This window comes from Lutra lutra, chromosome 2, assembly GCF_902655055.1.
Source record: "Lutra lutra chromosome 2, mLutLut1.2, whole genome shotgun sequence".
Lineage (NCBI taxonomy): Eukaryota > Metazoa > Chordata > Mammalia > Carnivora > Mustelidae > Lutra > Lutra lutra.
Window position 1 is genome coordinate 7,169,797 of NC_062279.1, and position 26,411 is coordinate 7,196,207.

General features: G+C 39.7%; 1 protein-coding gene across 5 annotated transcripts in view; it reads left to right on the top strand.

Annotated features, from left to right (window-relative positions):
* LOC125090834 (zinc finger protein 705A-like) overlaps positions 1–19,420 on the top strand; it is a 37,537-nt gene extending 18,117 nt beyond the window's left edge. For 4 of the 5 annotated variants that reach the window (XM_047713954.1, XM_047713964.1, XM_047713943.1 and 1 more), the window contains 5 exons: positions 631–757; positions 1,462–1,557; positions 1,835–1,902; positions 18,600–18,636; positions 19,275–19,420. In XM_047713954.1, coding sequence (XP_047569910.1) covers positions 631–757; positions 1,462–1,557; positions 1,835–1,902; positions 18,600–18,635 — 327 coding nt within the window. In that variant the 3' untranslated portion in view covers position 18,636; positions 19,275–19,420. The remainder of the gene's footprint in view (positions 1–630; positions 758–1,461; positions 1,558–1,834; positions 1,903–18,599; positions 18,637–19,274) is intronic. The other variant, XM_047713979.1, reaches the window with a different exon arrangement.
* Positions 19,421–26,411: the final 6,991 nt, after the last annotated feature.

Sequence of the window (26,411 nt, forward strand, 5' to 3'; positions counted from 1 at the left end):
AACTTTGTTCAAATTTGAAAACTAAGAAATGTCTGGTAAGTATTATTTTCCTAACATGAGCTGTGCATTGAGAGGATTATAATGGAATAAAACCTAGGGTCCTATAGCATATTTTGCAGGACTGAAAAGATCAGGTTCATTTAAGAGGCTGATGTTATAGGAGGGATAGTGATAAGCAACGCTCAGAGGTGCCCAAGAAAATTGAAATGAAGGGGCAGGCTAGGACATTCCTTATGTACTTAGGGCCCCTGGGGTTTTGCTTCTGGACTGTATGTCTTAAGTCTTATCATGAACGTGTGTGTTGTGTAGAGATGGGCAAAGCCACACTTGCTTATCCAAGCTGTGTAGGAGCCCCACTCAGTCCTACAGGAAGTTGGGCAGTGCAGTGTCACAGCTCATGAAATAATCATTTATAATGAAGTTATATTTACAAAGTGTGTTTATTTCTGTGAGTCTGTGTGAAAGACACATGGCAAGGCAGCATAGAGAAACATTTGACTGGGACCCCAGATGGGATTTAAGCTTTCTGTGTATAGTGCAACCCATCCTCAGCACCATCATGTCCAGTATACTCCCATGACTCTTGGTAGGGAGGAGCCTGGCTGCATCAAAATGTCTGTGGTGTTTTAGGAATTAGTGACCTTCAAGGATATAGCTATAGATTTCACCCAAGAAGAGTGGGCCTTGCTGGACACATCCCAGAGAAAGCTGTACAGAGATGTGATGCTGGAGAACATCAGTCATCTGGTCTCTGTTGGTGAGTCTGTCAAAATTAATTTATTTATTCAGCAAGTATCCAGCTTTCGTGTATTCCCCCTCTTCTCTCATCCCTCATTCAAGTTCTTTCATGGTTCTTAAAACTACTTGAATTCAATTTATGTATTTACTTAACTTATTTACACATATTTTGTCACCCCAAAAGAATATAGAGTTTTCCTGACCCCTCTCTCATGTCTTTCTTGCTTCTGTACCTCCCGTGCCCAGGACTGTGCTGGGAATTCAATGAATATTTTATATTAATGAAAGCACTAAATATTACTAAATAACTACTCTGCTGTCTATACTCAACCAGTAATTAAATATCCATTTGTGAAAATTGTACCTATTACCTATTTCCAAAGAGAAATTAAGTGTTCTGGTGCAGTTTCTGTGTAATTAATATCACCCTACTGTGGGAACATATAATTTCTCCTCTGTTGAAAACATTAAAGATTGTTCACTCTATCTTTGACCTTGGTCCTGCATATCAACAAGAAAATCTACCTGTGTTGGCATAGTATCAGGATGTTCTTTCGGCTCTGGGGAAGGACTTTGGTATTTTCAGTGTTCAAGGTACTCTTCCCTGGGCTCTCCTCCACTATTCATATTGTTCTTTCTTGGTATTATGCCTTAGAATTAAAGATTATTCATGTTTCTCTGCACAGAATCCAAAATCGATATACCTTTTACTCCCGCAAACAGGATATCATCTCTGCAAATCAGATGTGATTTCCCAGTTGGAACAAGGAGTGGAGCTGTGGAGGGAGGGAAGAGGATTTCTCCAGGGCCTGAATCCAGGTGAGCTCCAGGTTTTGTGTGCACAGCACCAGAAGATCCTGTTATGGGGAGAGCAGGACCAGGGGAATGTCCACAGCAGACATCTTATTTCAATCCTGAAAACACTTCATAATTTTCACTTTCCTGAAATATACTTCAACTCATTTAAATATTCCTTCTTCTCACATTTTCCCCTCTGTAAAGATCAGTATTTGAAATGTACACAGGCTTTGTATGTTTTCAGCAGTTTTCATCCTCTCATGCACACTAGCAGTTCATTTTGTTTACATTATTTTAGACAGGAAAAGTGGCCTTAAGAGACAAGAAGACATCTGCAAAAAGGACCCGTCTAACTGCATGTCAACGGTAAGTTTCAGGGGGGTGAATCCTTCCTCAACAGTAAAAACATGTGAGCCAACAAATTTTAGAACACAGCACAGGACTATGATTTCACTTGGGCATAAATGCTGTCTCAGCAGAAAGCTTTGGGTGGTTTGAATTTAGGGAGAAAATCAAGATGTTGCTCAAAACCATCACCTGCTTTCTTATAAAAGGACAGCCACATAAACATGGCTTATGCATCTAGTCTTTGAAACTATTGAAATCTTCCAAGTAAATCAGGTAGTTCTGCAGTTGAGATGTTATGAAAAAGGAAATCTCTTTGTGTTGTAGAAAATCACATGCATGGCATATGTAAATAACAGGGAAGATGTTAACAGGAGATGTCCACTGCATGATCAAAGTACGAGTCATGTAGAGAAATGAATTAATGTATATGCAAAATTCTTTAACAGCCTCTTCATCTCCTTCAAACAGATGAGATCTCACATGGGTAAAGATGCCTGTCAATATAATGAATTTGGGGAGGTTTTCACTTACAGATCCACAGTGATTCAACATGTGCTAACTCACATGGGGGGAACCCTATAAAAGCAAGGAAGGTGGGAAGGAGTTCTGCCAGAGCACTAAGCTTTCTATACACAAAAGGACACACACTGGAGAAAAGCCCTACAAATGTGAATGTGGGAAAAGCTTCATCCAGAGAGCTATTTTTTACTAACACCAAAGATTGCACACAGGAGAGAAACCTTATAAATATAAGGACTGTGGGAAAGGATTCCTTTGGAGCACTCAGCTTTATATACACCAGAGAACTCACACTGGAGAGAATCCTTATAAATGTAATGAATGTGGGAAACACTTCAGACAAAGCACTAGCTTAAATTCACACCAAAGAACTCACACAGCACAGAAACCCTATAAATGTAATGAATGTGAGAAGGGATTCCATCAGAGCACTCAGCTTGTATATGCACCAAAGAACACACACCAGAGAGAAGCCCTGTAAATGCAATGAATGTGGGAAATACTTCAGCCAAAATGCTAGCTTCCATTCACACAAAAGAAGTCACAAGGCAGAGAAATCCTACATCTGTGATAAACATGGAAAAGGTTTCTATCATCCTCCTATAGTCAGCGTAAAAGAAGTCACACTGAAGAAAAACCATAGGAATTTTTTAGTCAAAACTCCAGCTTTAAAAAGTGTGAGAAATTTTACACTAGAGAGGAGCCCTGTATATGAAATGAATGGGTCCAGAATGCTAGGTAAATATCCTACCCTTTTTAAAATAATCACATAGAATGGAAAAGCCTTCATCAGTCTCTAACCTTAGTTCGCATGAAAGAACTCGTGTTATAAATGTAAGGAAGAAAGGGACCAAAGGGACCCCTATGGTCTTCATGATCTGCTCTAATAGACACCAAAGGGCTCACATAGGAAGAAATTGTATGTGTGCAGTCCCATGCTTTCATAGAGTGCCATCATTTATAATTTACCCTTTAAGGACCATGAGCAGACTCTACAGCAAAGATTACAAACTCTGTTGAGACTCCTGAAATTCACACTTCAGAGTCTTCAGGACTTTGCCAAATGAACTATTATAAATAATGTAAGATGAAAATAAAGATTTGTAGATTTGTGCTGTGATCCAAGAATATTTAGTGAAGAATTTGTAACAATTGCTAAAACATTAAATTATTTCAATAGATTAGTATTTGAAATCAGTACAGGTTGTTCCTCAAAAGTCTAATAATATTGTTAAGTTTATATTTTTATGCACCTTTAACCATAATTGCAGAGACATGAATCAATCACAGAATAACCTAAATAAAGTGGAAGGCCATAATTTAAAATAATGTGATTTAAATATTATATCAGTATTAAAACATATAAATCTGTGCTATAAATTAATACAAACATGGAAGAATAAACATTTGGTTTGTAAATAAAGTCCAATGTTAAAATAATTCTCCTCTTTTTAAAATGTCCAGCCTGTCCACATTTTCTTATTTGCACAGCCACAGTCATTCCTGTCTAAACAGGTGAGAGGAAAAGAGGGGGGATGGAAAGCCAAGAGACCAGGGCCCCATTGGAGTATAAAAAAAATGGGGCAGAGGGTGAAGTGAGTGCAAGTGGGGGAGGACGCAAGTACATGGCTGTCATCTGAGGCACCAGGTAGTTGGAGCAGAGATAGATTGAAGGGAGCATTTGGTGACCTTAGGGACTGACAAAAGCAGAAAGGAGGGAAAGGAATAGGAGACAAGTTACTTAATGAGGATGCAGAAGGAGGTATGTGGAGGTGGACTCAAGATCATAGAGAGGCCACACTACTGGAAGCAACTTGAGCAGAGAAAGAACAGGGCTTTGGGACAGGTACTGGTGATCCAGGATGTGCACAGGCCTCAAGAAGAGGGTCCAGGTGGGGAGGGTTAATGTAAGTTAAAGGACAGGATAGTGGAATATGGGGTACACTGAGGGGACATAGGAGTCCAGATTGAGCCAAGGGGTTGGGACAATGGTAGAGGGTATGGGTGGAATAAGTCTTTTTCTTCTTTCCAGCACTTTTTTAAACCTCCAAGAAGTTATTCCATATAAATTGGAACCTCAGACTGGGTAATTTTGCTAGGCAATATTCTATGTTTGCCCCCAAGATTGTGTCCCTTGGGGTTACACCTGTATAATTTCCTCTCTTTGCTTCTGTTTTGGACCTTTGGATGTAATGGAATATCATTCTCTTCATTATATGGCAATAGGGAATGGGGTTTGCAGATGTCATTAAGGTCTCTAATTGGTTAATTATAAGATAATCACAGGGGAGTTTTTCCAGAATAAGCATAACCTAATCAGGTGAGGCATTTTGAAGAGGATCTGCAGGTCAGAAACAGAGAATGTGAGAGATATGTGAAGCCAGAGTCTGTCTGCTGCTGGCCTTGAAAAAGCAAAGGGAGGATAAGCAATAAATGTAATCTCCAGAGGGTGGAGCACAGTATTGAGGATGTGATAGGAGGAGGACGCTTTCTGAGACTACCCTTTGTATGGTTTTGGTTTGGGAACACTTGGTGCACTCCACAATAAAATTAAAGCCAACAAGGGTGAGTGAGGAAAAATTGAAAAACAAATGAGCCTAACTTTATATCAAATAACTACCATAACCGTAAAATAAATTCTAGTAATTCTCAACACTGTTTTTACTTATACACTTAAGTGAAATATAAAAATACTTGCAAATTATCCTTATGCCTACTTGATTTTTTTTTTTGCGTTGGTGTGAATGTAGCAGTTTTTGAAGTTTTTTTTTGTGTGTGTGTGTATGTGTATTGTATGACTGAGTATGTGATTAAATATATTTAAGTTGTTCAGCCAAAATTTTACCTGGTAATGGAAAATGGAGACACAAATACTGGAAGAAGGAGAAGATAAGTCTCGTTGAATTGGAAATAGACTTAGTTAATATGAATTAATGATGTGTGTTTTTGTGCTTCCTGGTCCTGTCCTCTGAAAGGGCCTAGAAGCAAGGACACCTCACTGCAATGACAAATATCACTCAAATGGATTCTAAATTTCATTCTCAATGATAGGAACTAGGCTTCCTTGGAGGAAAGGTTGACATAGGCAGGAAAATCAAGATTGGTATTGGGTAGGGAAACTATCTAAGGTATCTTTTGCTAGAAAGTAAGGAAGTATTCACAAAAGGAGAGGTAGACAGGTGAAAAGAAAATGGGGCAGATCAAAATGGACCCTTACAGCCCATTTGGGACAACCATATCATCAAAATAAAGAATAAAAATAATGGGGCAAGATGGCAGAGGAGTAGGGGACCCTGTTTCAACCTGTCCCCTGAATTAAGCTGGATATCTACCAGGCCACTCTGAACACCCATGAAATCAGCCTATGATATAAGAAGATATATCCAGATCTATACCAACAGAATATCTCTGGCAGTTGGTTTCAAGGTATGAAACAGGGAGCTATGATTCTGCAGACAGATATTGGAAGATAAACAGAAGGGGGGGTAGCTTCCAGGATCCTCAACCACCAGAGTGCAAAAGCCTCCCTCGCTGAGACTGGGCACAGACTTGCAGACTGGTAGTGGCAGGAAAAGGACTTCAGAGCAGCCCACAAGACTGAAACCTGGAGCTGCGGGGGCACCAGTATAAAATGGGGGCAGATGGAGGTTTTAGTAGCACAGAGGGCAAAGAAATGCCCGGACCTGGAAGTGAGGCTGAGAGTGCTGCTGTGAGTCACACAGCCAAGGACACAGGTTTTTAGCAGCACAGACAAAAAACAGAGGCAGTGTGTCCTGGAGGACTCACTGGAGAACAGACTGAGATCTCTGTTCTGAGACAAAAGTTTGGTTAATGTCACTTCTGCTCTGACTCTTGGAAGACACGCAGAAAGCCACCAGGGAAAGCCCCCAGAGAACAAAAGCCCCCCAAAACTGGTTTTCACTAAGCCCAACCCCCCCACAGGGGGCAGAGCAACTCTGCCCAAACAGAGTTGCCTGAGTAACAGGATGGCAGACCCCTCCCCAGAAGACAAGCAGAAAGATCAAGAGGCCAGCAACCCTTAGGTCCCTATAAAATAGGTGCATCTTGCTTTGGCTGTAGTCAATAATCTGGGCTCTGTACATTCCCTCAACCACCCCTCAACAGAATGAGTAAGAGGAGGAACACCCAACACAGGAAAAATTTAGACACTGTGACCTCTGCCACAGAACTAATGGGTATGGATATAAGCAAAAGGTTGGAAATAGACTTCAGGGTAACAGTTATGCAGACAATAGCTAGGTTGGAGAAAACCATTAATGGCAACATAGATTGTCTAAGGGCAGGGGTGAGAGCTAATCTGGCAGAATTTAAAAATGCTATCAATGAAATTAATCTAGACACTCTTAACAGCTAGGGTAAATAAGGCACAAGAATGAATTAGTGATCTAGAAGACAAACTGATAGAAAAGAAGGAACAAGCAGGACCTGGAACAAACAACTTAGAATCAGCCAAAATTTTACCTGGTAATGGAAAATGGAGAATCCGTGAAAACAGAAATAGATGTCCATCAACAGACGAATGGAAAAAGAAGATGTGGTATATATACACAATGGAATACTATGCAGCCATCAAAAGAAATGAAATCTTGCCATTTGCGACGACATGGATGGAACTAGAGGGTATCATGCTTAGCGAAATAAGTCAATCAGAGAAAGACAACTATCATATGATCTCCCTGATATGAGGGATAGGAGATGCAACATGGGGGGTTAAGGGGGTAGGAGAAGAGTAAATGAAACAAGATGGGATTGGGAGGGAGACAAACCATAAGTGACTCTTAATCTCACAAAACAAACTGAGGGTTGATGGGGGGAGGGGGGTGGGATTATGGACACTGGGGAGGGTATGTGCTGTGGTGAGTGCTGTGAAGTGTGTAAACCTGGTGATTCACAGACCTGTACCCCTGGGGATAAAAATATATGTTTATAAAAAATAAAATTAATTTAAAAAAAAAAGAACAGAAAAAAAAAAAAAACCAGAAATAAATGATGCCATGAAACTTATTGGGATCCCTGAGAGGATGGAGAGAGAGAGAGAGGACTAGAAGATATATTTGAGCAAATTCTAGCTGACAACTTCCTTAATGTGGGGGATGAAACAAGCATTCATATCCTAGAGGCAGAACACCTCCCAAGATCAAGGAGAATAAACCAATCCCCAGGATTGTAATAGTAAAACTTGCAAATCCTAAAACCAAGGAAAACATCTTAAGGACAGTTAGGGGGAGGAACATCAGAGTAATGGCAGACCTGTTCACAGAGACGTGGCAAGCCAGAGAGTGCTGGCAAGACATAATCAGACTAAATGAGAAGAACATGCAGCAAAGAATACTTTTTCTGGCAAGGCTGTCATTTAGAATGGATGGAGAGATAAAGAGCTTCCAAGACCAGCAAAAACTGAGAGAATATGTGATCACTAAGCCAGCCCTGCAGGAAATATTAAGGGAGGGGTGTTCTATAAAAGGAGAAATACCCCAAGAATTATATAGAACAGAAATTTAGAGATAATCTATAGAAACAAGGACCTCACAGACAACATGATGACAATAAAATCATATCTTTAAATAATCACTGTCAACATGAACAGCCTAAATGCTCCCATAAAATGGCACAGGGTTGCAGATTGGATAAAAAAGACTGATTCATATGCTGTCTACAAGAGACTCATTTTGAACCTAAAGATACATCCAGACTGAAAGTGAAGAGATAGAGAACCATCTTTCATGCCAACAGACTGCAAAAGAAAACTGGGGTATCAATTCTCATATCAGACAAATTAGATTTTAAGCTAAAGATTGAAAAGTCTATCCAACAAGAAGATCTAACAATTGTAAATATCTATGATCCCAACATGGGAACAGCCAACTACATAAGCCAACTGTTAACCAAAATAAAGAGATATATTGATAATAACACATTATATGTAGGAAACCTTAACACTCCACTCTCAGCAGTAGACAGATATCTAAGCAGAAAATCAACAAATAAATAAGAGCTTTGAATGACACACTGGACCAGGTGGACCTCATAGATATATGCAGAACATTCCACTCTAAAACAACAGAATACTCATTCTTCTCAAGCACACATGAAACTTTCTCCAGAATAGACCACATACTGACACAAGTCAAATCTCAACTGATATCACAAGATTGAAATTATTCCCTGCATATTCTCAGATCACAGTGCTTTGAAACTGGAACTCAATCACAAGAAAAGATTTGGAAGAAATCCTACAGTTTGGAAGCTAAAGACTATCCTGCTCAAGAATGTTTGGGTCAACCAGGAAATCAAAGAAGAACTTAAACAATTCATGAAAACCAGTGAGAATGAAACAACATTGGCCCAAAACTTATGGGACATGGCAAAGGCAGTCCTAAGGGGGAAATACATAGCCATCCAAGCCTCACTCAAAAAAATAGAAAAATCATGAATACAAACTCTCTTTACACCTTAAAGAACTGGAGAATCAACAACAAATAAAGCCTAACCCATGCACAAGAAGGGAAATAATTACTATTAGTGCAGAGGTCAATGAATTAGAAACCAGAAATACAGTAGAACACAGCTGGTTCTTTGAAAGAAATAATAAGATCAATAGGGTATGTGCTATGGTGAGTGCTGTGAAGTGTGTAAACCTGGCGATTCACAGACCTGTACCCCTGGGGATAAAAATATATGTTTATAAAAAATAAAATTAAAAAAAGATCAATAAACCACTGGCCAGACTTATCCAAAAGAAAAGAGAAAGGACCCTAATTAATAAAATTATGAATGAAAGAGGAGAGATCATGGCTAACACCAAGGAAATAGAAACAATAATCAGAAATTACTATTAGCAGCTATATGCCAGTAAGTTGAATAAACTAGAAGAAACAGATGCATTCCTGGAAACCTATAAACTTCCAAGACTGAAATAAGATGAAATTGACAACCTGAATAGAACAATAACCAGTAACGAGATGGAAGCAATGATCAAAACCTTCCAAAAAACCAAAGTCCAGGACCTGATGGATTCCCTGGAGGATTCTACCAAACATTCAAAAAAGAAATAATACCTATTCTGCTAAAGCAGTTTCAAAAAATAGAAACAGAAGGAAAGGTTCCAGACTCTTTCTATGAAACCAGCATTACCTTGATCCCTGAACCATGCAAAGACCCCGACAAAAAGGAGAATATGAAACCAATATCCCTGAGGAATATGGATGCCAAAATTCTCAACAAGATCTTAGCCAATAGGATCCAATAGTACATTAAAAAGATTATCCACCATGACCAGGTGGGATTCATCTGGGGATGCAAGGGTGATTCGGCACTTACAAATCAATCAATGTGGTTAAACACATTAAGAAGGGAGAAGAACCACATGGTCCTCTCAATTGATGGAGAAAAAGCATTTGACACAATACAGCATCCTTCCCTGATTAAAACTTTTTAGAGTATAAGTATAGAGGGAACATTCCTCAATTTCATAAAATCCATCTCTGAAAAATTCACAGCCAATATCATTCTCAGTTGGGAAAATCTGAGAGCCTTTCCTTTAAGATCAGGAACACAACAAGGATGCCACTCTTGCCACTATTGTTCAACATAGTACAGGAAGTCATAGCCTTAGCAATCAGACAACAAAAAGAAAAGGTATTCAAACTGGCAAAAAGGTCAAACACTTTCTCTTCTCAGTTGACATGACAATTGATGTGGAAAACCCAAAAGATGCCAGCCCCCAGATTACTAGAACTCATACAGCAATTTAATAATGTGGCAGGATACAAAATCAATGCACAGAAATCAGTTGCTTTCTTAAGCACTAAAAATGAAACTGTAGAAAGAGAAATTAGAGAATCGATTTCATTTACAATAGCACCAAAAACCATAAGATACCATGGAATAAACCTAACCAAAGAGATAAAGGATCTATACTCTAGGAACTACAGAACACTCATGAAAGAAATTGAAGACGACACAAAATGATGGAAAAACATTACATGCTCGTGGATTGAAAGAAATATTGTTACAATGTCTGTATTGCCCAGAGCAATCTATACTTTCAGTGTCATCCTGATCAAAATACCAATGACATTTTTCAAAGTTGGGAGCAAACAATCCTAAAATTTGTATGGAACCAGAAAAGACCCCGAATCGCCAAGGAAATGTTGAAAAAAACAAAGGTGGGGGCATAACATTTCCTCATGTCAAGCTATCGCACAAAGCTGTGATCGACAAGACAGCATGGTACTGACACAAAAACAGACACATGGACCAGAACAGACTAGAGAGCCTAGATATGGACCCTCACACTATGGTCAAATAATCTTCGACAAAGCAAGAAAAAATATCCAATGGAAAAAAGACAGTCTCTTCAATAAATGGTGTTGGGAAAATTGGACAGCTATGTATAGAAGAATGAAGCTTGACCATTTTATTACACCATACACAAAGATAAACTCAGAATGGATGAAAGACTTCAATGTGGACAGGAATCCCATCAAAATCCTAGAGGAGAATGTAGGCAGTAACCTCTTCAACATCGGCCACAGCAACTTCTTTCAAGACATGTCTCCAAAAGCAAGGGAAACAAAAGCGAAAATGAACTTTTGGGACATCATCGAGATAAAAAGCTTCTGCACAGCAAAGGAAACAGTCAACAAAATTAAGTGGCAACCCACGGAATGGGAGAAGATATTTGCAAATGACACTACAGACAAAGGGATGATATCCAAGATCTATAAAGGACTTCTCAAACTCAACACCCAAAAACAAGTCAAAAAATGGGCAGAAGACATGAACAGACACTTCTCCAAAGAAGACCTACAAATGGCTAGCAAACACATGAAAAAATGTCCATCATCATTAGCCATCAGGGAAATTCAAATCGGAACCACATTGAGAATGTGCTATGGTGAATGCTGTGAAGTGTGTAAACCTGGCGATTCACAGACCTATACCCCTGGGGCTAATAATACATTACGTGTTTATTAAAAAAAAATTAGAAAACAAACAAACAAAAAACACATTGAGATACCACCTTACAGCAGTTAGAATGGCCAAAATTGACAACACAAGAAATAACAAATGTTAGGCTGTGGAGAAAGGGGAACCAACCCTCTTACACTGTTGGTGAGAACTCAAGTTGGTACAGTCACTTTGGAAAACATACAGATGTAGTGAAAAGAAGGTCCCCAGTGTTCATTGCAGCAATGTCCCCACAACAGCCAAACTATGGAAAGAGCTGAAATGCCCTTCAGCAGACAACTGGATAAAGAAGAGGTGGTCCATAAATACAATAGAATATCACTCAGCCATCAGAAAGAATGAATACCCAGCTTCTGCATCAACATGGATGGGACTGGAGGAGATTATGCTAAGTGAAATAAGTCAAGCAGAGAGAGTCAATTATCATATGGTTTCACTTATTTGTGGAACATAAGGAATAGCATGGAGGACATTAGGAGAAGGAAGTGAAAAATGAGGGGAGGGAAATCAGAGGGGGAGATGAACCATGAAATACTGTGGACTCTGAGAAACAAAATGAGGATTTTTCAGGGGTGTGGGGGGATATGTTAGCCTGGAGATGGGTATTAAGGAGGACACCTATTGCATGGAACATTGGATGTTATAACCAAAAAATGAATCATGGAATGTTATATCAATAACTGATGATGTAGGGCACCTGGGTGGCTCAGTGAGTTAAAGCATCTGCCTTCAGCTCAGGTCATGATCCCAGGATCCTGAGACGGGCTCTTTGCTCAGCGGGGAGCCTACTTCCCCCTCTCTCTCTCTGCCTGCCTCTCTGTCTACTTGTGATCTCTGTCTGTCAAATAAATAAATAAAATCTTTTAAAAAAACAAAAAACAAAAACTGATGATGTACTGTATGGTAACTAACATAAAATGAAAAATAAAGGATAAAAAGATTAACATATTCATAAACATACATGCCTCTTTATGTGGAGAGAAATGAAACACTCTTTATAGTAGAAATCAACTAAAAGCAGAGGGAATGGTAGGATAAACATCACCACTTGAAACCACCGTAGTGAAAGGTTAATGTTAGGTAAATGCTTTAAGCATTTAATTGAAGTTTTTACCCTCCATGAAGAAATTAACATCATAAAGAAAAAATATTGACATCCTGTAGCTCCTGGTGTAAATTATTGAGAAAGACCAAACATCACTATGGTAGTGTTCCTGAAAAATGGAAGTGGAGGAAAAAAAAAAAAAAAAGAATGATGTTAATACATGAACTAAATCTCACAATAAGAACACAGAAGGAAATACCATTTTGGGGAATTGTGGTAAACAACTGACTCAAACTCTGCAAAAATGGCAATTTCATGGAAGACAAAACTGAAGCATGTTCTAGAACCCAAAAAAGTATCAAGATAAGACAGCTAAAAGCAATGTATGATCCAGAATAGGATCCTAGAGAGTAAAAAATTAATAATATCAAAGAGAATAAAATACTGAAAATACATTTAAACATAGGTAGATCTGTACTCTGAAAATGACAAAATATTTTGAAAGAAATTAAATATACCATAAAAAAGTACTTGTGGAATGAAAGTGATTATGGATTTGAAAACTTAATATTAGATGGCAGTAATCCCAGTGTGACCTGCAGATTCAGTGTAATCTGTATCACAAATCCAGCTGACCATAAAATGTGTGTGGAAGTGCAAGGACCCAGAAGAAACAAAACAACCTTGAAAGGAAAAATTAAATTGAGTACTCACATGTCTCACTTTCAGATCTTACCACAAAGTACATCAATCATGACTGAGGTACTGGAATAAGAATAGACTTCTGGGTAAGTGAACTAGAATTGAGAGTTCAGAAATAAATCCTCATAGTCAATTTAATTTTGACAAGGGTGTCAAGAATGTTCAGTAGGAGATACAGTAGTTATTTTAACAAATGGTCCTGGAGCAACTGGGCATCCACATACGAAGAAAAGAAATTGTACCCCTATCTAACATATTTTAAAAACCCTCAAATGGGTAAAATAGCTAAATATAAAAGCTAACATCACAAAACAGAAGAAAACAAAGACACAAATATTTGTATTCTTGAGGCTGCCTGGCTGGCTCTGTCAGAATGGTGTGTGACTTGATCTCAGTGTCATGAGTTCAAGTTTCATGTTGGGTGTAGAGATTAATTTAAAAATAGATAGATAGATAGATAGATATAGATATTTGTTTGTTCTTGGATTTGGCAATGCCATAAGCACGTGCAACCAAAGAAAAAAATTAATTGGGTTCATCACAGTGAAATGTTTGTGCTTCAAAGGACACTAACAAGGTTGAAACACTTCCTACACAATGGGAGAAAATAATTGCAAATCAAAGATCTGAAGAGAGCATAGTATCTGGAATGCATAAAGAATTCTTACAACTCAAAAATTGTTGAAATAATCCAAATTTAAATATCCAAATTTAAAAACGGGCAAAAAACTTGCATAGATCGTTTTCCAATCTAAAAGTGACCAGTAAGGGGCGCCTGGGTGGCTCAGTGGGTTAAGCCTCTGCCTTCGGCTCAGGTCGTGATCTCAGGGTCCTGGGATCGAGTCCCGCGTCGGGCTCTCTGCTTGGCAGGGAGCCTGCTTCCTCCTCTCTCTCTCTGCCTGCCTCTCTGCCTACTTGTGATCTCGCTCTGTCAAATAAATAAATAAAATCTTAAAAAAAAAATAAAAGTGACCAGTAAGAATACAAAAAAGATGCTCAGAATCGATATTCATTAGGGAAATGCAAATCAGAACTACAGTGAGATACCTTCACACTGCCACTGGGATGGCTGATACAAGACAGATGGTAGGCGAATGAGAGGACGTGGAAAAACTGGAGCTCTCACACACTCCAGGTAGGAATGTAAAATGGTGCAGCTGATGTGGAAAGCAGCCTGGCAGTCCCTCAAAAAAATAAAAGTTACCATATACTCAGCAACTCATTTTCTACTGACATATCCATAATTGAGAATACATTCACACAAAAATATATATGTAAGTGTTCTTAGTAGGTTCATAGAGCCAAAAAGTGGAAACAACCTAAATGTCCATAAATTGATGAATGAATAAGCAAAATGTGCCATATTCCTACAACAGAATGTTACTCGGGTATTAAAACAAGAATGAAATGTTGAGGGGCACCTGGGTGGCGCAGTTGGTTAAGCATCTGCCTTTAGCTCAGGTCATGATCTCAGGGTCCTGGGATCAAGCCCTGGGTCAGGCTCCGTGCTCTGTGGGGAGCCTGCTTCACTCTCTCCCTCTGCCTACTGCACCCCTGCTTGTGCTCTCTCACTCTCAAATAGTATTTTTAAAAATATGAAATGCTGAGTATGTGTTCCTATGCTGATAAAGATTGAAAGCATTGTATTAAGTGAAAGAGGCCAGACACAAAACATACATCTCATGTACTTCAGTTCATATGAAATGTCTAGATAGGTCCATAGAGACGGAGTGGCTGCCAGGGACTGCTGGGAGGAGTGAATGACTGACCACAGCTGTAATTGGTGAAGAAACAGTCTTCAGAATGTGCACAGGGTTTCTTGGCAGATGATAAAAATGTTCTGTAATTAGTGATAGTGCTAACAGAGCCTTGTGAATATACTAAAAAAAAAAAGAAAGTCACAGTTTAAAGGGTGAATTTTATGGAATGCGAATTGGATCTCAATTGAAAAAGAGGACACCAGCTAAAGAACCAGACTCCTGGTGTGACATGTGCCCTGTGATCAAAGGAGAAATGAACTCGGAGCTGGGAGAGCTCCAGAGGATACAGAATGTTCCCATGGCTGCAGACAAAAGCAGTGGGGCCCTCAGCTTGCCCATGGATTTGGGGCCCAGGAACGTCAAGGCAGCAACGTTGGCCCCTCTGCATCCAGCCCTGCCCTCCTAATTTTAGGAGTTTGTTTCAGGGGTTCCCTGAAGAGTTACTTCTCTCATTCTTGAAATCTTTATTTCTGACTTTCCTCTAGATGCTCCTCTTCACAAATGAGAGAAATGAGTAAAATAGGTGGCGACCCCGAACAACTTTCCTTGGCCTGTTTCCTTTAATTATTGGCCAGAAGGGGAACAGAGCACCAGACAGGAAGGTTGTAATACCACGATGTGTGGAATTTGGGTGGAAAATGTTTAAAACAGTGGTATCTTTTATGTGATTTGCTACCAAATATAGAAGCAGTCATGACAGACACACCTTTTGGCTGCTTTCTTGTGGAAGGTGCATGTCTAATTCTGCAGAAATATAATACGGATGCAAGCAGAGTCTAACAGTTCAACAGAAATGTGACTTACTGATCCATCTGTCACCTCCACCATGGGCAGCTGCTTCGAGGTTCCTTTTTTTGGCTCTCTGAGAACCCCATCCCAGACTCCATGAGTGCATTTGGAATTGCCCCTGACTTGAGATTAGGCAGGAAATGTAACAGAGGACTGAGGATGGGGAGTGAAGACCCATGAGAGGAGCCACAGCCCCAGAAGAGCCCAGTTTCCTCTCTGCCGACCCTTGCATGCCTCAGTGGATGGGGATCTGAGGGCCAGACATAACCACAAATGCCTTTTCTTTGCTCCTGGCACTCCAGGGCTCCAAGTAGTCATGGCAGATTCTCTTCCTTGTTCCATGTGTTTGCGCTGCTGCTCACACACACGTCCACAACCAGCAGTGTAGCTTGACTCCACAGCAGCTGGCAGTCGATGTACCAGCCCTCACTCAGACTTCCAGCTCAGCCCATTGATCTTGTGCTGTGAAATTGTGTTTAAACTTTGAGAACTGAGGTTCAGGTTTGTAAAAATATCCATGCCTCTATATACATGCATATGTTCATACTATTAGTGATCTCTGACTAAAGACTATCAGGAACATGCCTGCAATTGAATAGAAATTGGATTCATTTCTCCTTTCATCTAGAGACAAGTTTCAAAATGGAACTTTGGAATATTTCGTTAAAGGACCTTATTTTCACTTGTGTTAGTTGATTTGGGGAGTGAGTTAAAGGAAGCAGTGATTTGATCTAGATTATTTGCTGTCAGAGAGCAGAGATAATTGTTTAATTGGTGTCTTATGAAATCTCTTTGTGGAGGTATGAATAGAGTAAGACCACAGCTGTAATTGGTGAAGAAACAGTCTTACACAGGCTGGGAGAGGGATGTGATTGGTATTTTGAGGCTTGGGTGATGTTCATATTTTGTCTGTGTCCAGACATCATAACTGGGTGGATTTGTGTTTCTCCTGATAATCATGGTCCTGTAACAGCCTTATATGATGTCGATGTTCTTTGCAATTTGTTATGTTCACCAGGAGCACACCAAGACCTAGCAGACGATACCAGTCCAGATTTTTATGGATGACATGGTTTGCTCTTATCTTCCTCATAGAATGTAAAGGGGCAGAGGTGAGCTGGAGCATTCAGCGTACTTGTTCTGGACTCCAGGTCTATAAAAACAGAAGTGGATGAAAAACCTGACAGAAAATAATGGAGCCATCTGAGCATGATTGTAGGAGGAAGGGAGCTAGGCTTGGGGTTGCAGCGACCTAAAGCAGAGGGACAAGCTGGTGTCCAGGCAGCCAGTGGATGACCCTTCCCCAGTGGCTCCTAAAGTTGGTCCCTCACCTTCTCTTGCATCCAGAACAGGTGTCAGCTTGTTCCCTAACCTCTAGCTCTACTCTACCTACTCTCTTTGCACACAGCTCCATCCCAGAAACTGCTTAAAATGCCAGCCCTATAGGATTTAAGGCTGGGAAGTGTTGAGACTCCCTCACTGCCAGAAGCCAACTTGGAGAGGGTGAGAAGTCCAAAGACTGAAGAGTGATCCACACTTAAGTGTCACAGTGGCTCCTCTAGGTCACGTTTGAGAATATGCCAAATAATAAGTGAATTGATAAAAAATAAAGATTTCTTTCATGAAAATAATTTCGTATAGAACATTCATGACAGTGAAAAGTAGTTGAAATAAAAACTAAAAACCTTGGCTTTGATTCTGAAAATCGATGTGTAAACTACACAATGTGGCATAATTAAATGACATTGCACCTTGGCCCCAGCTGGGGAGGGCCCATGAGCAAGTGTGTTTGGGGGCACATTCATGAAACATACTTGGTGTGCTAAGCTGACTTGGGGGTTGCTCTTCTCTGAGCTAGGTGGGCTGAGTCTCCTAGAGAAAGTTGTCTCAAGGTCTACATTTGTCTTCATGAAGCTACTTTTTCTCCTGCTTGGAGGGATATCAATGGTAATTTTCTCCTTTAAGTAGACAAACCTTCTTTGTGTTTCCTAAACTTCTCTAGCTTTTTGATTCAGAAGAATAACAAGAAAGATACAAGTAATTATTAAATTCTATTGAATGATTCTTATAGCATAATACAGAAACATGATGGTATTTTGTTATTGTCACTATTAAGTAGGAATTATTGTATTTTTAGATATATGTTTAAAGTTGATTTTAGAAATTTGTTAAATCTTGTTTTTTAGAGAACTAGGGTAGTGGAAAAATATAAATCTCTCCCAATTTATGTGTGTTGTTTATTGTTGATTCATGTGATAAGATGTGGACTCTTATGTTTCAAGCATAAAGAATAATATCTATTTTAAACACTATCTTAGGGTCTGTTACTGGCTGCATTTCACTACAGAATTGTGAATGTTTAGGGAAACTTTTCCAAAACAATTAAAGTTGAATAATTGCAGTTATTATGAAATTTGAAATCAGTAGTATAAACACAATACATATTTTTACAGTGTAGGCCAGATGTTGATTAAAATAGTCTAGTGGATAGTAACTTGAATATTCAAATAAAGTACTCTTTACCAGAAAATGATATATTTACAGTATGCCATAATGTGGACCACTTAACATTTCAGGTGAGAACATTAACCAGTATTAGGAATTCTTCATAAATATAAAGTGAATAATAATGATTTTATTATTGATTATATATTATTTATATATATAAAATATACATTATTTACATATATACAAAATTATGTATTATTTATATATATAAATATAAAATATATATTATTTCCATTATATGGAAAATGAAAGGACATTATAACTTCCAGATAATTTCATTTTTTTAAAAATACACAGTTTTTTAAAAAGTTAATCAGCACAGAGGATTTTTAGGGCACTTAAAATAATCTGAATAATGTGTTGTAATGATGGATTTATGTCATTAAATATTTGTCCAGACCCACAGAACGTACAACAGCAAGAGTGAACCTTGAGGTAAGCTGTGGGCTGTGGGTGGTAATGACATGTCAGTGCAGGTACACCTGCCCCTCTGGTGAGAGATGCTAATAGTGGGGGAGAGCGTGCATGTGCACAGGCAGGCAGGAGATGGGAGAGCTCTGTTCCTTCCCATCAATTTTGTTGTGAACCTGAAATTGTTCTAAACAAATACTTAAAAAACAGTGAACCAGAAAATGCCAGCACTTTAAAAAACATCACTTTCTTTGTTGGCCAAACAATACCTCAAGTAACTTCTATATAAATATTTCTGAGAAACTTAGAAAACATTCTGTTAAAGTTTTATTGGCATTGTGTGTTATATTACACTAACATAAATTAGTAAGGTAGAATATATTAATAGTACTTCATAATTTTACATTAATAGAGTACAATTATTTTTAGTAATTGCTGAATAATTCAGTAGAAATTGTATAAGCACAGATTATATAGTGTTATTGAAATAGATATGTTTACCATTAGAAATTTCATTATAATATTTTCAGTAATTGCTAGATCATTAATATTGCTGTGATTATATTTATTACTCCAATTCACCCTTCCATTTTAAGATTAAATGTTCTGTCATAGTTTAATTCTATCGAAATCTTCTCATTGGTCTTTCTTTTGAATTTCAGACATGATAGTGGTCAGCCTATCATTGAATCCTGCTGTTCTGAAATCTGAAGGTTCCCACTGCCTGGCTGCTGCAGGAAGAAATGTAACTTTGTTTTACCTCAGTCATATTTGATTTCTAATATTTTAATTAAAACAGTTTTTTAAATGTGAAAATTCCTAAGAATATTCTCGTCACTAAATGCAGCACAAATTGCTATGGATTGACTACAGGTCTTGTTTAATCCAGAGATGACTCTCAGAAGCCTCCCATACACATGTAGTCACAAACAACCAAATGGTGGCCTTGCTCTGGGCTATCATTCTCCCGAAGGAACAGCTGTGCGAATGATCTTCAGGAACTAACAGCCTGAGTGGGGGATGCGTTTGCATTTTAAATGTAGTGCTGATACAGATCACCCAGAGATTGCTTTCCTCCATGGAAAAGACTGGAAACTAGGTGATTTTGCTCCTTGCCGTAGTTCAGGCTGACATACTCAAACTAGGACTGGGCTGGGTACAGTGATGAGGAGGGCCACTGAGCAGTGGGTGAGGGAAACTCATGTACTCGAATGGCCTCTTACACATTTAAATTTTAAAAATCTCCAGGTCTTACACATGTCTTGCAGAGGAGATCCTCAAAGGATCTGAGGACCTGTTTTCTTACTGTGGAGGTTTTGTCTGTGCAACGATATAGTATGAGGTAATGGGATAGTAAAAAAAAGTTGGTTCTTGTGTGTCATCACAGAGCTAGTGACAGAGATGTCACAGATGCACACTAATGAAATTACAATAAGAATACAGACAGTCTGTGAGATAAGTATTCTTAACCCATCATTGCTGAGTTCACAAACCAGTTAGTGCCTTCGAGGGAGCCTCACTACCTGTCCTCCCACAGCCTTAGCAGAGAGGCTAAGGGAAGATTGGGCAGGCTGCTGGGAAGAGGGGACGAGCACCTCTCAGTAGGGTTCCGCAGGTGGCCACAACCCTGAAACTGGTCAATCTGCTTGGACCTTTTTTTAGTAAACTAATCACATTTTACAGAGATGTTTAAAGCAGCAACAACTCTTAAGGGTGGTTTCCATTTCCTGTGGACAGTTCCCCAGTAACAAGCAGAAACCTAGAAACCAGGTGCCTCATACAAGTTCATTGTGTGATAATCTCTGGGAAGAGAGAGACTGTTTTATTGCTGTTACATAAGCAACTGCCTCTAAAACTTTAATATGGTATATGGCAAGTTGGGAAAATGTTTTCCTTTGAAATTCTTCTATGTTTTTTTTCTGGAGGTGAAATGACTAGATTTAATTTTTTGTGTGACCATGCCCTTCTCTGAATGTGACAAAAAATAACTCTAGAGAGAAAAACCCTGAGAGGTGACATCTACAAAATGGAAGGCTGGGAGGTCCCAGTGCCCATTTCTCCCACAAAAACAACAGATAGACAACTACAAACTGGCAAAAGTAGCTCTGAGAAAACTGTGGCCTATGACAAAGAAGCAGCAAAAACCTTGCAGAGCTCAAAACCCAAGGATGAAAAGTTCAGGAAGCATTCTAGCAGCGTAGCCCTTTTCCCCAGTCCAGAGCAGCTCTGGCAGCAAGAGGGGGTCCACCAGAGGAGTTCCACCCCACGTGGAAAAGGGAAGGAGAACAAAGCCTTACCACTGGGTAGTAGAGCTACCACTTGCAGCCTTTGCTACTGAACTCTCCCACGGTCTCCTTCACAGCTGACTCCAGGGCCGTGAGACCTGCCCATAGGAGCCTTGGTTGCTGCTCTGCCCCATCCCCCAGAACCGGGATGTGACTCCCCACGCTTCGTAGCAGAGCTGCCACTGTTCTGAGCCCCACTGACAGCACAGCATCCTTCTCTGCTCCGTTCCCCATCTGAATTCCCAAGAACTATCACTACCCTTGACCTTGCTACCACTGCCCTGACACCTGCCCCCAGGCCTGTCCACAAACACTGTCATTGCCAGCGCAGTCGAGGGCACACTGAAGCAGGTACTGCCATGCATTACGGATAGACAAAATAGAAAGCCTTTCTGTTAGCAGTTCCTGTAAATCAAGAGTTCAGTTCTGTTAGGCAAATACTGAGCTTTTCTGTGCAAGGTTCTGCTGTATGCAGGTGACAGAGGCCCATGCTTACAGTGAGTGAGCGCGCCTTGTGTGGGAGACAGACACAGGTAACGAGCATCAGGAGGCGGATGGCAGAGACACCCACCACATGTGGTAAAGGCAGGAGTGTGACCAGAGCTCGGCTTGAAGGGTTTGGAAGGATGATTTGAGAAAATGGTCCTGAGCAGAATCTTTAAGCATGATTAGAATTTAGTTGAAGATGAGCAGTGAGAAGGAAGAGAAGAGGGGAAGGAGATCTCTGCAAAAGTTGGAGCATGGACACAAGCATGGTGTCTGTGAGGAGGGGGTCTGTAGTATCCAGTGCGAGGCAGAGTGGCCAGGTAGGAGGCTGCAGAGGGACCCTACCACCCCAGCTGAGCCCCTGCTTGGGTAGCTTGGACTTTACCCCAGAGGCAGTGTGAGGTACAGACACAGAGAAAAAACAACATTAGAGATGTATTATTTTAAATCCTGCATGAAAGTCACTGTGGTGTATTTCTCAGATTTTAAAAAGTAACTGATGGAAACAAATGACCCAGTTAAAAATTGGACAAAGGACTTGAACAGACATTTCTCCAGAGAAGATCTACAAACAGCCAATAACATGAAAAAAGTGTAGAAAGTCACTTCATAAGGGACATGCAAATTAAAACGACCAGGAGATACACTTGAGCACTTGACACCTGTTAGGATGGCTTTTATATAAAAAATAATAAATGTTGGTGAGGATATGGGGAAAACAGAATCCTTGTGTATTGGCCATAGGGATGTGAATGGTATAAAATTTCTCCAGTGGAAAACAGTTTGGCAGGTCCTTGAAAAGTTAAATGTAGAATTGTCATATAAGCCAACAATTACACTTCTAGGTATATGCCCCAAATAATTGAAAGCAGGGAGTCAGATACTTACACATCAGTGTTCATAGCAACATTATTTGCAATCAAAAAGTAGCAACCATCCAAATGTCCATCAACAACACATGAATAGAGAAACAAAATGTGGCGTATACATGCAGTGGAGTAGTATGCAGCCCTAAAAAGAAATGAAATTCCGACATGTTACAACATGGGTAAACCTTGAAAATATTTTACTAAGTGAAGTCAGCCAACCAAAGGACAAATACCATATGATTGCATGAGGGACTTGTAGTAGTCAAATTCATAGACACAAAGTAGAACAGAGGTTACCAGGGGCTGGGGGAAGGGAGCCGTGGGGAGTCTTGGATGAAGAAAAAGATCTGGGGGCACCTGGGAGGCTTGGTGGGTTAAACCTCTGCCTTCAGCTCAGGTCATGATCTCAGGGTCCTGGGATCGAGTCCCACATTGGGCTCTCTGCTCTGCAGGGAGCCTGCTTCCTCCTCTCTCTCTCTCTCTCTGCTTGCCTCTCTGCCCACCTGTGATCTCTCTCTGTCAAAAAAATAAAATCTTTAAAGAAAAAAAAAAAAGATCTGGAATTGCATAGTGGTGATGGTTGCCCAACAGTGTGAATGTACTTAATACCACTAAATTAGACTATTAAAGATGATTAAAATGGTAAGTTCTGTTATACATTTTTTACCACAGTTATTTTTTTAAAAAGAGAGAGAAAAGACTGATCTACAAACTGAAGGATAAATGGTTGGAGGATGCCTATTGTTTGTGAAGGACAAAGGGGTGGGGCCCCCTGAGAAAGTGTGAGATGTGCTTTCCAGGGTCAATGTCAGAGACTCCACTACTGCAGCCCTGACTCACAGCCCAGCAAAGAAGTCATGTTTATGTCCGTCTCCACACAACTGGGAGGTGTTGTGTCTCCTGTTAACTCCAGTGACATAGTTAAATAGTTAAATTAACATAGTTAAATTCGGTAACACAGTGTTTGGCATAAGTGTTGGAACTCTCATCAGAGACAGTGTGCCATGGGACTGTGCGGGCAAGTGTGGGCAAGTGGTGTGGAAGTTTAAAAATACATGTAAGTGTGTCCTATGAATTAGGATATCTATTCCTGGTTCAGTTCCAACAAAAATTCTTCCATATGGTCTCCAAAAGACATGCCCAAGAGTGCTCTCTACAATACTCACATCGTGCCCGCCAGCAAAATGTGGGTATGCAAGTGTTGAATAGTCCCCAAAGGGGGAATTAAACAACAGTATGAATTCATGATCCTCAAATCAACCAATGATTAGAACAAATTTAACAGACAAAATGTGAAGCCAGGCGCAAAAAGGCACGTGATCTGTAAATTCCAAATTTAAAGGACAAGGTGAATCCATGCTGTCAGAAGTGGTGGGAAGGGGCTACTTTTGGGGTGACAGAGACCGACAGGGTGCACGGGGGTTGAGTGGCAGGTGCCGGTCCTGTCTGCTTCTTAACCTGGTTGCCAGTTGCAGGGGATTCAGGTTGTGAAAATACATCAAGTGTTTCAATTTCAGTAAAAATTTTTGAAAAAGTGGAAACAAGTTTTCAGAATGCTCTACAGAATTCAGTTGTGGCAAGTGGTTGGAGACAGGGCTGTAGAGTCTCTGGGCATAAACCAGATCTAGCCAGATGATCATTGTGATGACTAACGACTGTCAGAGCAGCAGGAAGACCCACAGATCAGGCCGCAGTGTCTCCACATTCATACCTGTTTGAACAAATAGGCAAGCACTGAAGCAAACTCACCCATGACTTTTCTCCCCTACATGGGCCTCCAGAGGTGAGCCAAGCTCCTTTCCCTGATTGCCTCCTCTTCTACTTGGGAGCTGTGGAATTGTTCTTGTTGAATAAAAGTCCACCCTGGTAAAAGGCAGTTTTAAGTGATTTGAGAATATTATCAAATTATTTTAGCAATTTCTAAAGGTTTTGATGTTTAAAAAGTTAGTATTTTCTGTTTTGTTGGTTTTATTTAGGTTTCCTGAAATAAGGAACTTGTCTGAATTTTTTCAGTAATTTCTCAGCAAAACTGTAGTCTCTTGGAGACTCTCTGGAGAGCCTGCCACACTGCTGGGAGAGAGATCCAGGGTCTCCCTATTCTGTTTTCTCGTTTCCACACTTGACTTATGTCTCTGCTCTCCCTTTTCTCTCACCCACATCATCATGTCTTCAGCCAAGAAATCCTTTTCCCGTGTCAGGTCTGTGCAGTGCTCCACAAGAAAATGCATTTCTTGACTCAAGTATTCGTCATAATGTCCATATTACTAGCAAGGGGACTTTGAGACCAAATGATTGTGTGCATTGATTAAACAGGTGGTAATTGGTGGAGCCAATTAAGTTTATAAGTTTATAAGATAATTATAAACTAACTTTTATAACCAGTGCATACTCCTGGCTTTTAAGTGATAACCCAAGATCCCTATGAATAGCCAAATACTTTTATTTATATTCACAGTATATTTTAAAAATTGTATGGAAAGAAATTATTGAGAATGGAAAAATCCATAATCCAACTTACCTGTTCTTAGAATTTTTAATCCTCTTTATGGATTTATTCTTCTGTCCTCTCCAAGTTATGCAGATCTTCAAGACCTTCTGTTAGTATTTGAATAAAATAGAATTTGTTTAAAGCATAGTTTAGAATGGATTTTTTAATGGCAAATAACCTAGTGAGGTGTGACATTTAGAGGTACCACATGTCACTCCACACCTTGAAAATGTTACCTATTATTTCATTATCACAAAAGCAAGAACTATTTCAGTTCAGCATGAAGGTATCTCAGTTATTTAAACATTTAGTGATGGCAAACCAGAATCAGGAACAGCAACTAGAAAAAAAATAAGTATATATAGAATTAAAAAAAAAAAAAAAAAAACAAGCATTGATGATTTTTGCTAACTTCACCAAGCAATCTTCTTACCATATTTGATCAATTTAGGATGGTTTAGATTGTGGATAAACACGTCTGTGACCCACTTTTTGTGTCTTCACTGTGTGCACAGAAAGATGCAGTTTAGGGGCACCTGGGTGGTGCAGTCGGTTCAGTGCTCGACTCTTGGTTTCGGTTCTGGCGTGAGATCAAGCTTCGCATCTGCCTCTGCATTCAGCAGGGAGTCCGCTCCAGACTTTCTCTCCCTCTGCCCCTCCCCCCTAAAATAAATAAATTAATCTTTTTAAAAATATTTTTTGAAAAGATACAGCTTTAAAAGTGACAAAAAAGTGGCTGCAGAAAGAACATCTTCCAGTAGGTGGCCAACACACAGGTAGGTAGATGTGGTGGCTGCAGGCTCAGGGCACAGGCTCACCTCCAAACCCAGAGCCTTTGTGAATTTCAAATATTGGTATTATTTCCTTAAAAAGAACGGTCTCTTGGGGCACCTGGGTGGCTCAGTGGTTGAGCCTCTGACTTCGGCTCGGGTCGTGATCTCGGGGTCCTGGGATCGAGTCCCACATCGGGCTCTCTGCTCTGCAGGGAGCCTGCTTCCTCCTCTCTCTCTCTCTGCCTGCCTCCCCACCCACTTGTGATCTCTCTCTGTCAAATAAATAAAATCTTTAAAAAAAAAAAAAAAAGAACGGTCTCTTTAAGTTTTAAGGCCAGTGATCTCACCCTTTTCCTCCCTTTTTAGTTGAAGAAACAAAAGCATAGAAAGGTCCAGTTTGTATTCCCAGATCCAAGCATGAAATAGAGTGCAAACAGAGCCCAGAGCTGATAACTGATAACAGATACTGTATCAGCTGTACTGATAACAGATACTAACATGATGGAAACCAGTCATCTGGGAGAAAATTGGTACCAGAAAAAAAGTACCACTAAATGATGCTGAAGTAGAACTTAATGCAGCCAAATAAAACAAGCTTCCTTGATTTCCAAAGGTGTTAGGAAACAGGGTCCTTTAGGCCAGTGAAATCACATGCACTGATAGCTTTGTGCTATTGTTTCTAGTTTCTGCACATTTGAATTTCATAGTAAGAATAAATGAAGTTCCCCATAACATCTTGATTCTACAGAACTAGGTGTGTTGCATCTACTCAGATTCTAGAACACCACCACTATTAAAACTACTGGACACGATACATTGTCTATAACCAAGACACCTCAATAAATTTGCTACAATTCAATATCCCAAATATAAAAGACTGCCACATCCATCAATATCA